The following is a 12,347-nucleotide window of genomic DNA, read 5'->3' on the forward strand; positions in this document are numbered from 1 at the left end:
ACTTACAAATCTTTTACCTCTCTTTCTCCCTCCCTCCCTTTTAAAGCTGCTTAGGTGGTTTTGAGAAATAGCCAGGTTTAGGGACCACTGATCTAACGATCTATTCAACATATGTTTAAAATTATCTTCCCAATTTCTGGGTGATCATCTTTTCTGTGCTTAACCATGTCCAGTGACAAATGAAATCGCTCCCTTCTTAGGTAACACATTCCATCCTTAAATACTGTAATTGGAAAGTTTTCTTTATACTAGGTGGATATCTGTAGAATTGCTACCCATTGGTCCTAGTTTTAGTCCTTTAGATCATAAATCTCTTTCACATAATTAACTTTTCAGATATTTAGACAGCTGTCAGCCCTCAGTACCTTTCTGACTTTTTTTTCTCCTGCTTATTTTCCTCTTTGCTTTACTCTACTAAAGTTATACTAGCCTCCTTGACATTTCTTTAATAGTCCAGGCACTCTTCAGCTGTAGGAATTTTGTACTCTATCCTCATTCACCTGTAAGTCTCTTGCAGGTATTCTTAAAACTCACTCCCTCTCATCATTTACATCTCCTCTCAAATGTTAACTTCACAGTGAAGTTTTTCTTCAATAGCCTATTTACAGTTGCACCAAGTTCCCCAACCTAACTGATCTTCTGTCTCCCTCTGTGATTTGTTTCCTCCCAAAGCATGTATTACTTTTTTTTTTCTTTTTCTTTTTTGAGACAGTTGTCTCACTCTGTCACCCAAGCTAGAGTGCAGTGATGCAATCTCAGCTCACTGCAACCTCCGCCTCTTGGGTTCAAGTGATCCCCTCCAGCTCACACACATACACACCCCCTCCTCCCCACCCCCTACCTCAACCTCCCTAGTAGCTGGGACTACAGGTGTGTGCCACCATGTCCAGCTAATTTTTCTTATATTTTTCCTAGAGACAGGGTTTCACCATGTTGGCCAGGCTGGTCTCGAACTCCTGGCCTCAAGTGATCCACATGCCTTGGGATCCCAAAGTGCTGGAATTACAGGCATGAGCCACCGCACCCAGCCCCAAAGTACATACCACCTTGTAATACTCTATACAACTTACTTTACTTTCTTTTTTTTTTTTTGTCTTTTTTTTTATTGTGTCTCTTCTACCAGATTCCGAGTCAAATAATTGTACTGATCTTTCTCATCTTTATAATTTCAGCCAAAAGAACAGACATTCATTCAGAGTAGGAAATCAACAAGCATAATGAAGTTCTCCTTCTTTCCAATTTCCCCTTCTTCAGAAGCATTTTCAATTCTTCATATTGTTTTGCTGTTTACTTCAAAAATCTCTTTTTAAAAATGTTTATGAGCTATTTACAAATTTTTCTTAGGTTTTTTTTTTTTTTTTCTTTTTTCTGCTTTCTACATAGACGCCATTCCCATTTCCCTCTTCCTTCTAATTTTGGTTAGATTACTATTGAGTTTTTATTTTATGATTATGTAAATACAGTTGAAAGCTGAAACATATTGTAACTGCGATTTTTCTTCCTATGCAAATTTCTGTTGTCCATAGTGTTTATGATGGACCTTTTTTTCATATGCTTAGTGTTCTTACCAACCACTAGTTCAACCACAACGTTCCATCATTTATCTAAATGTATCAAGATGTTTAGATAGGTCGGATCTTCTGACATTTCACCTTTTTGAACACATCTGTCTTGGAGGCTCTGATCCGCTTCAATTTGGACTCTGTCCTCTTGACCTGCTACATAGTGGTCATCAGAGGTTCCTTTTACTGCTTTCGTTTTTCATATATCTAGGACTTCTTTTCTATTTTTTCTTATTTTGGTAGAGTGCCTCCTCCAGTAGGTTTCTGAGACGGAGTGGATGAGACCTAAAAAAAGTTCATTTTAGAAAATCACATATATAAAAGTAGACATAATAGTATAACCAACTCCAGTGTACCCATCACTTGGTTTCAACAGTTATTAACTGTGGCCATTCTTGTTTCATCTTTGTTCCGATTAGTCCCCCTCACTACCATTTTGAGACCTTGTCTCAAAAAAAAAAAAAGTAACATTGTCACGCTTAAAAAAGTTAATGATAGGAGGCAAAATTTTTGAGATTTTTATATGTCTGAAAATTGTTGTTGAAGTAATAGTTGGAGAATGTAGGTTTAGGTTGGAAATAATTCTCTTCAGAATTCCAAGTCACTTCTTTTAGCTTCTAATGTTGCTGTTGAAATCCCACACTATTCTGAGTTTTCTTTTTTCCCCACAACCCCCACCAAAACAGTGCTGTGAGTCTTTGTTTGTTTTCGAGATGGGGCCTCATGTTGACCAGGCTTGTCTAGAAGTCTTGGCCTCAAGCAATCCTCCCATCATTATTGTGATTTTTTATCTTTTCTGTGTACTCTTAAAAAATAAAAAAAATTCTTCTGAAAGCTTATGGGCTCTTATCTTTGTTTGCAACATTCAGAAATTCCATAATGATGAGTTATTTTATATAGATCTGTTAACACCCACTGTGCTGGAGACTTGGGTTTTGTTTTTTTATTTCTTTTCAGTCCTTTAAGTAGTGGGCCGAGTTCTTGATTTTCTTCACTGTTCCCCTCCCGCCCTCCCCACCCCCGCCTCAAATCCCCTCCTATGCTTCCTTGCTTTTTCTGGAACTCCTATTCTTTATGATAGACCTTCTAGAATAATTGCCCAGTTTTATCTTTTCTGTTTTCTCTGCATTTTTACACTACTTTTTGGGTAGATTTTCTTAGCTTTACTTTCTTACCTTCTATTTATAGTTTTGTCTTTCTTAATATTTTTAATTAATTAATTTATTTATTTATTTGGTTTTTGTTTAAATAGTGACAGGATCTCACTGTGTTGCCCATGCTGGTCTTGAACTCCTGGCCTCGAACGATTAATTCTCTTGCTTCAGCCCCCCACAATGCTGGGATTACAGGCATGGGCTGCCACACCTGGATACTATTTTTAGTTTCTAAAGTCTCTTTTTTGTTCTCAGAATATTTCCTTTTATGGCAGTCCCATTCTCATCTCATAGTTTTCACATCATTTCTTACCTCTAGAATATAGTACCTCCTCACTTAACATTGTAGATAGATTCTTAGAAACTGTAACTTTAAAAGAAATGACCTACAGCAACCTTCGAATAACATCCTTTCCTTTGACATTGTTTCATTTTAACAGTGAGGGGGAAAAATTAGCTTGCTTATACATCATTTAACTTAAAGTCACGGTTTCCGAGAACCTATCAGTTAGTTAAGTGAGGGCTTACCGTATTCTTTATAATTTGATGATTGTGATTGTGATAGCGTTGGCATTTTTTCTTTTTCTTTCTGTATAGCTTATTATTTCTTCCAGATTTTTTTCTTTTTATTAATGTTTTGTTTGCTTTGGTTTCTTATAATTTACAAGCGTTTCTCCGATGCCTTTTGATACTTGGTTATTTGTTATATTTAAGAGATGAGAACAAAGTAATTGGAAGCTCTGAGTTCATGGGTAGAGCTGTGTAGACTGTGAGCTTCTATGTTAGAATGCTCTCGCTGGTCTGTTTCATTGAAGATGCCCTAATGTCAGTATTTTTAGGTCTTTCCTGTCAGGTTGTTCAGATTTCCTAGAGAAGACTACTTAGTCGTATTTTCTAGAGTGTGTAATAGGGCTGACTCCCAATGTTCTTGGAGCCAAGTAGACGATGAGGGCCTACGCTGGAATCTGAGAATTTGGTGTGTATATATATTCATTTCATTATTGTGCTCCTACTCTTGAGCCTCATGGTTCCCAAACCAGACACTGTCTTAGACTGACTAAAGATTAAACCTCCAGTCTGCTGCTGGGAGTCAAAGGGGTAATCACTTGACTGCTCAGAATATAGGAGAGAATGTTCGTATAATAATTTCTTAAAACATGCTTTTAATCAGTCACTCCCAGAACAAATTGTTGAGCCTTTTGGGAATTTTACAGTGTGAATCAGGTTGGTTCTAGGTCGGTACTATCTAATAGAATTTTCTGCGATTGTGGAAATGTTCTAAATCTGCACTGTTCAATATGGTAGCAAGTAGACATGTGGCTGCTGAGCACTTGTCTGCAACTGAGAAGCTCAATTTTTATTTTTATTTTATTTATTTAGATTGAAATAGCCACATGTGGCTGTGTCTACCATACTGGACAATGCAGTTCTCAACTTTTCGCATCATTGGCTTTTAGGATTTAGCATTCTCAGGTCACTTTCTATTTGCCCACCAGCTGCCTTGCTTTCGTTTCTTTGTTTTGTTTTCTCTTCCATTCTTCTTGTCCTCATGTGTTTGTATCTTTAAAATATAGATACATCTTTACTGTAATTTTATGAGATTCTAGAAAGGAGCAGAAATAGATGCAAGTGTTGACTTTCCCATCTTTACTTAAGTGGTGTTCTTTATACAGTGTGATTTTAAGGCTTCTGATCTAATTCCTGTCTTCAGACTGTATTCCGTGTAAATGATAATGCCTAGCTGTTTGTTTGTTCATTCATTCTAGAAATTGTGATCCTATTAATGCTATATATGACTTCCTTTTATTTTTACATCTATATCAACATTGTTTCATATGAGTTTTACTTTTGTATAAACACATCTGGGTTCTGGCCAGGCACGGTAACTCATGCCTGTAATCCCAGTACTTTGGGAGGCCAGGGTGGGAGGATTCCTTGAGCTCAGGAGTTTGAGACCAGCCTGGGCAACATAGTGAGACCCCATCTCATTTAAAAAAAAAAAGAAGGAAAAAAAAAGTCTGTGTTCTTTTATTTTGCTTTGCTTTAGTTGTATACTTTTCATGTTTTATGTCTAATTTATTTTAAAATTCTTGGCATATACTACCATGCTGTGACTTCCACAGACACTTAAATACTTACTATCTTTTTTTTCTTTTTTTTTTTTTTTTGAGACAGAGTCTTACTCTGTCACCCAGGCTAGAGTGCGATGGCACTATCTCAGCTTACTGCAATCCCTGCCTCTTGGGTTCCAAGCATTTCTCCTGCCTCAGTCTCCCAAGTAGCTGGGATTATAAGCATGAACCACCGCACCCAGCTAATTTTTGTTTTTGGTAGAGATGAGGTTTTGCCACATTGGCCAGGCTGGTCTCTAACACCTGACCTCAGATGATCTGCCCACCTCGGCCTCCCAAAGTGCTGGGATTACAGGCGTGAGCCACCGTGCTCTGCCAACACTTAAATACTTACTATCTTATTGGCTTAATTATTGACTTGAAATTATTATCTTCGGGCCAGATGCAGTGGCTCACACCTGTAATCCCAGCACTTTGGGAGGCCGAGGCAAGCGAAATCACGAGGTCAGGAGATCGAGACCATCCTGGCTAACATGAAACCCCATCTCAATGAAAAACGCAAAAATTTAGCCAGGCATGGTGGCGGGCACCTGTAGTCCCAGCTACTCGGGAGGCTGAGGCAGGAGAATGGCGTGAACCCGGGAGGCGGAGCTTACAGTGAGCTGAGATTGCACCACTGCACTCCAACCTGGGTGACGGAGTGAGACTCCATCTCAAAAAAAAAAAAAAATTCGAATATATTTCCTGAATTCTTAACATGGAGTATGTGTCTCCTTTTTAACTGTCTTTTTTTCTGATTATGTAAATAATGATTTTGGAAAATGTTTGAAAAATATGGAAAATGAAGAAGAGAAAAATCTCCCATAATACTGTTACCTACAAGATAACTATTACTAACATTTTGGGATATACCTGTCCCTCACCTGCTTGTGTGATATATGCGTTTCTCTCTTCAACAGTCACAAATAATTAGTAAAAGCTATTTCGTAATTTTTTTTTTTTTTTTGAGATGAAGTTTTGCTCTTTGCCCAGGCCCGAGTGCAGTGGCGCCATCTCAGCTCACTGCAAGCTCCGCTTCCCAAGTTCACACCATTTTCCTGCCTCAGCCTCCTGAATAGCTGGGACTACAGGCGCCTGCCACCACGCCCGGTTAATTTTTTGTATTTTTAGTAGAGACGGGATTTCACCATGATAGCCAGGATGGTCTCGATCTCCTGACCTTGTGATCCACCCGCCTTGGCCTCCCAAAGTGCTGGGATTATAGGTGTGAGCCACTGCTCCTGGCCCGTAATTTTTTTTATATAATACATTGTGAATTTTTACTAATAATTTTTTTATACCAAAAGGAAAATATGAGGTGACTTTTCCTCCCTTGTATTTCTTGACTTTTATTCAACAATATTGACCCCCCAAAAAAATTTTTTTTTTTTTTTTTGAGTCAGAATCTTGCTCTGTGCCCCAGGCTGGAGTGCAGTGGCATAATCTCAGCTCACTACAACTTCCACCTCCCGGGTTCAAGCGATACTTCTGCTTCAGCCTCTCGAGTAGCTGGGACTACAAGCGAGCACCACTATGCCCAGCTAATTTTTGTATTTTTTATTAGAGATGGAGTTTCACCATATTGGCCAGACTGGTCTCGAACTCCTGATCTCGTGATCCTGTCGCCTCAGTCTTCCAGAGTGCTGGGATTACAGGCATGAGCCACTGCGCCCTGCCAATATTAACAAATAAATTTTGATGAATTTAATTTTTCATCAAAAATATTATTGAACACTCACTATGGGTGATATGCTGTGCTGAGCAAAGCAGCTGCAAAGTTGCTTCAGGTATAATTCTGCCCCCTGGTATTGGACCAGGATTCATATTTTGACCGTAATAAATTAAAACAAAGTCAGCTTCTTCAATAAATAAGTTCCCTTAGATTGAGTTTAAAAGTGGCAGATTTTTATAGAATTGCAATCTGAAGAAAATGGTGGTATAACATGATTTCCTATGTAAGAATATGTTGAAGGTGTAACAACATCATTAATCTAGTTGATTTTCCCAGTATTTGCCAAGTCAGTTCCTTAAATCTTCATAAAAGTCTTGGAATTCAAATAGAAGGAAATCTCTTTTAGTGGATGAAAAATACTTTGTTTTGTTTCATAGGTTAAGAGCAGGATTATGTGATCGCTGTGCAGTAACTGAAGAACATATGCGGAAAAAACAGCAAGAGTTTGAAAATATCCGGCAGCAGAATCTTAAACTTATTACAGAACTTAGTGAGTTTCCTTTCTTCATGTATTAATTATTTAAAGTATATAATGTATTGTTGTTAAGACTTATTAGTAAATTGATTGTAATTAAATGGATTGTTTACATGTATTTTTTCTTATTTAGTAAAAGTTCAAATGTCCTTTTTTGTACTTTTTGTAGATTTAATCTCTTACTTAATGTAGTAAGAAATAGGATACAGAAAGGTTGTGCAAATACTGTCCACATTGGTCTTAAAGTCATCAGTTCTAAGACAAGAAGCAGGTTTTTTTTTTTTTTTTTTGGACATGTCCATATTTGCTTCTTTGGTTTTATCTTTATTTCATGTAACCTTAATACTTAGTAAAGTTAAATACAAAGCAGACAATTTAGTGTTCTACAGTTTTCTCTCTTGGTATCTATGACATACTGTTTTCATAAGTATACTATTTTCAGTTTATTCTCCTTACCTATTGAGTGTAGAGTTTTTCTACATTCTTAGCTGCCTTCTTTTATTCTTTTAATACTTCTGTTAATCTTACTCTCTTATAACTATTTATTTCTTTGGGTGACCATCACCTGGATTTCCCATAAGCAGCTCACAATCAATATATTCAAAATCTAATTAATTATCTTCTTTTCCAAACTAATTCTGTCTTCTATTTTTTTCTGTTAATTATATTGCTATCCTCTGGTTATTCAAGTAAGAATATTGAATATATGTTCATTGTTTTAAAAAGAGATAAGAAAGAATATAACTTTATTCTGCTCCCAGAGGTAACTACTGTTAATAGTCTGATACATATCTATCCAGGTCCAGGTTTTTCTGTCTCTGTCCCTTGTTAGACCCCACTTCCCTCCCTTCTCCTTTTAATTTTAATGGGATCATACCATACTTTGTGTTCTAATGTGTTATTTCACTTTAGACTATGTCTTGGAAGTCTTTACATGTTAATATGTCTATAGATTCTATGGTGTATATGGGTGAACATGTGCATATATTTATTTAGGAATGTAAGAATATTATCAATGAGTAGAAAACTGTTACATCTCAATAAATATATAGTTGTTCCTTGTCATCTGTAGGGTATTGGTTCCAGGACCGTGACACATACAAAAATCCTTGAATGCTCAAGTACCTTATATAAAGTCACATAGTATTTGCATATAACCTACCCACGTTCTCCTGCCTACTTTAAATCATCTCTAGATTCCTTATAATACCAAGTGCAGTCTCTACACATCACTTCATTTGTGTGAATTAAATGTATTCAGTGTGTGGCAAATTCAAGTTTTGCTTTTTGGAACTTTGTAGAATTGTTTTTTCCCAAATGTTTTCCATCCACAGATTCAGAACTCACAGATACAAAAGGCCAACTGTAGTTGAGATCCACAGTGATATTATTGTTAGTACTACTGGAAATAATCTCCAGTAATGTCTACATATCTGATAGATTTCCAGCAACATTATCTAAAATAGAGCCAAAAACTCCAAGCAAGCAAAAAAGCTTGTCTAGGTGTTAAAGTATAAGACAACATTTTTTTAAATGGCTGCATTGTATGCCGTAGTATAGGTGTCAATTTTTTAGCTATTGTCACATTAATGGACTACTCAACTTTTTGTTTGAATGTTTGAGAATTTTTGTTTTCTTACATCCTCTTCAGATTTGGGCAAAAATGTATTAATAATAATCAATCTAGTGGGTGAAGAATTATACCTTTTTAAAATTGGCATTCCCTGTGACTGTTCCAATCAAGTATTATTTTATATGATCGTCTTCTTGAGTGAATGGCTTATTTATTCTTTGCCCAGTCTTAAATTGCCCTATTTGCTGTTTGTATTTTTTAATTAAGAGTTATTTATATATTATGGAAGGATTATTACACTTTGGTGGATATATTGTGCATATATTTTCTACCTTGCTTCCTGTTGACTTCATTTTTAACTACTTGACATGTGGAAGTTTTGTATATTTTCTTACCTTGTTTAGGAAGGCTTTCTCTACCCCCAAGAATACCTCCAATTTTCTCTACCTCCAATTTTTGTACATACGATGTATGTATACACACACATATAAATTTGCATATTTAATCCATCTGGAATTTTTAACATGGAATGTGAAGTAGAAATTTACCATCTTTAGAGTTTGCAGGCATTCATCCTCAAGCTTATTGTCTCATGGTCAAAAGATGGCAGGTACTTTTTCAGGCTTCGTGACTGCGTTCATACAAGAAGGAAGAAGCAGCAGCAAAAGGCTGAAATGAGCATGCCAGGAGAGTCTTTTAAAAAAAAAAAAAAGCTTCTTCGAACATCCACCCAATAACTTTTGCTTCAGTCTCGCTAGTCAGGAACCACCCTGACCCTCCAACTCACCCCCATTGTTGGAAGATGACTAAGGATTTCTTTCATTAGCTTTATTTTGCTGCAGATTGTCTAGGTAAAAATATCATTTGCAAATAGTGACAATTTCATCTTTTCTTTCAATTATTTTTAGTTTCTTTTGGTGATTGTTTTTCTTTACATACTTTATTGGCCTAAGGGACTTTAGGCTACTGCCCAGAATAGCAGTTGATACATAATGAAAGACTAGACTATATTACATTTAAGTGTGCTATGGCCTTCTAGTAGATACGTGAAGTTAAGTTATGGATATTTCCTTCTGTGCCTCTTTTGCTAAGTTTTGCTTAATTGTGAATTTATAAAATTCTTAGCATCTGTTCAGGTAGTGAGTTTTACTGATAGCTTTTCTAGGGTGAACCAGTGTTTAATTTCTTTTTTTTTTTTTTTTGAGACGGAATCTCACATTGTCACCCTGGCTGGAGTGCAGTGGCATCATCTCTGCTCACTGCAACCTCCGCCTCCTGGGTTCTATCAAGCAGCTCTCTTGCCTCAACCTCCCAAGTAGCTGGGATTATAGGCACCCACCACCACGCCCAGATCATTTTTTATATTTTTGGTAGAGACGGGGTTTCACTATATTGGCCAGGCTGGTCTTGAACTCCTGACCTCATGATCCGCTTACCTCGGCCTCCCAAAGTGCTGGGATTACAGTTGTGAGCCATCACACCCAGCCCCAATGTTTAATTTCTAAAACAGACAGACTTGATATGTTAATGTTTTAATTGGTGAGTGTACATTTAAATATCATTTTGTCCATTCAGTTTTTGTGCTATCGAGGTTCTATTACGATCAAAGAATTAGGCCAGGCGCTGTGGCTCTCGTCTGTAATCCCAACACTTTGGGAAGCCGAGGCGGGTGGACCACGAAGTCAGGAGTTCAAGACCGGCCTGGCCAAGATGGTGAAACCCCCATCTCTACTAAAAAAAAAAAACACACACACACATACACACACAAAAATTAGCCGGGCATGGTGGCAGGCGCCTGTAATCCCAGCTTCTCAGGAGGCTGAAACAGAGAATTGCTTGAACCTGGGAGGCAGAGATTGCAGTGAGCCGAGATCGCGCCTCTGCACTTCAGCCTCGGTGACAGAGTGAGACTCTCTTTCAAAAAAAAAAGATCAAAGAATTAAATTAACTAGGATGCTTTGAATTCATTTTTACATTCTTTTTTTTTTTTTTTTTTTTTTGAGAGATGGATTCTCACTCTGTCCGCTAGGCTGGAGTGCAGTGATGCTATCTTGGCTCACTGCAACCTCTATCTCCTGGGTTCAGGCAATTCTTCTGCCTCAGCCTCCCCAGTAGCTGGGATTATAGGCACGTGTGACCACACCCAACTAATTTTTGTATTTTTAGTAGAGATGGGGTTTCGCCATGTTGACCAGGCTGGCCTCGAACTCCTGACTTCAGTTGATCCGCCTTATATGCATTTTTAAAGTTAATATCTTAATTCTCTTCTCAATAATACAAGAATTTTAAAGCACTTAACTTTGATCTTCTCCACTTACATGCTGCTTTTGCCCAGTATTTCATTTCTGTGTAGTTTTCTCTTTTTTTAGCTAGACACTTGTTAAAAAAAATTACCTTTAAGTAAAATTATCTTGTAATTAGCTCAAGGGAGAATCCTTGCTTTGCTGATAGTAAATCTTACAGGGACCCTACTCTAATGACTGAAAATGGGAGGGAAATACGCCTTGCTAGAGACCTTTTCTGTATGGATAGTTCGCCTTCTGAGTGTGAAAGTACGTTCTCTCGTGTCTACCATAAGTTACTTGGAAGCACTGCTCTGATTTTCTTGTCTTGATATTTATTAATGACTCCTGTGTCAAAACTTTTAGAGATCTATCCTCATGACTTTAGCCTAAGGGCAACTATTAGGCACCCTTTGTTCACCCATTTAGCAGTTTGTGGGCCATGCTGCCCTGGTACTAGAATTGATAAGAGATTCTGCTGGGAAAACTCCCTTTTTTAAAGACCCTTTTTCGTTGGATTTTACCATCAACCTGAGCCTATTTTTAAATAATTCAGAAATTTTTTATAGTTCTGATCTGTTAGTGACACCCTTTTTGGCTTTTTAATATTCCAGTAGACTTATTTTAGAGTGTTGTCATTTTATTTGGATTTGGAGAGGGAAAATCAAGTAAACCATCTTAATCAGAAATCTAAGGTCATCTTTGACTTCTGTCAACCCTACAAAGGATGAGTTGCCAAATACTACTGATTCTGCCTCTGTTACGTTCTTGTACTGGTCTTTACTTCCTATTTATCCACTTCTACATAGGTCCAGATACTCATTTCTTTTAAAGACCACCTGACTTTTTGTCTTGTCCATATTTTCTTTTCACATTGGTATATACTATATGTACTAACAAATCAGTCTTCCCATCATTCATCTATGAAAAATGATTCCTGGTAATCTGTAAGATAAAGTTTTAATTTCTTAACCTGCTATTGAAGGCTTTCTACCATTTATTATACCCAGTCTTTCTTTGTTCCACTGATTTTCTCTGTAGAATAGTCTCCTGTCCAGCTCAGTTGCCCTTTTTTTGATGAATGCATTCCTGATCTTCTCAAGGGCTCAAAGTAACCTCTTTCTCCTTAGAAATTTCCTTGGTACTTTATTTGTACTTCTCGAATGCCCTTGTCACTTTTAAACCTATAAAACATGTTTATGTAATATCTTGTCTCCTTTGATAGACTGCACATTGCTTTAGGTCACTGTCTATATCTTAATTTTTTTGGATCCTCCACAAAAGTAGTTTAATAACCTCACATGTTGTAGATAGTCCAGAAAATTTACTCAGTGTAAGAAAATATGTTTAGATTTATAAACCACTAAATTATTAACAAATTTTAGAATATGATTAACCTTCTTTGGTAAAAGTTCATTGTATTTACTGCGACTTGATTTCTGGGATCTACTTCTTTTA

At 37.0% G+C, this 12,347-nt stretch overlaps 1 protein-coding gene across 3 annotated transcripts in view; it reads left to right on the forward strand.

Moving 5' to 3' along the window:
- RBBP8 (RB binding protein 8, endonuclease) overlaps positions 1-12,347 on the forward strand; it is a 97,415-nt gene that overhangs the window by 33,250 nt on the left and 51,818 nt on the right. For all 3 annotated transcript variants that reach the window (XM_025365483.1, XM_025365484.1, XM_025365485.1), the window contains exon 5: positions 6,937-7,049. In XM_025365483.1, the coding sequence (XP_025221268.1) occupies positions 6,937-7,049 (113 nt within the window). The remainder of the gene's footprint in view (positions 1-6,936; positions 7,050-12,347) is intronic.

The sequence above is a fragment of the Theropithecus gelada genome, chromosome 18 (genome assembly GCF_003255815.1).
Source record: "Theropithecus gelada isolate Dixy chromosome 18, Tgel_1.0, whole genome shotgun sequence".
Lineage (NCBI taxonomy): Eukaryota > Metazoa > Chordata > Mammalia > Primates > Cercopithecidae > Theropithecus > Theropithecus gelada.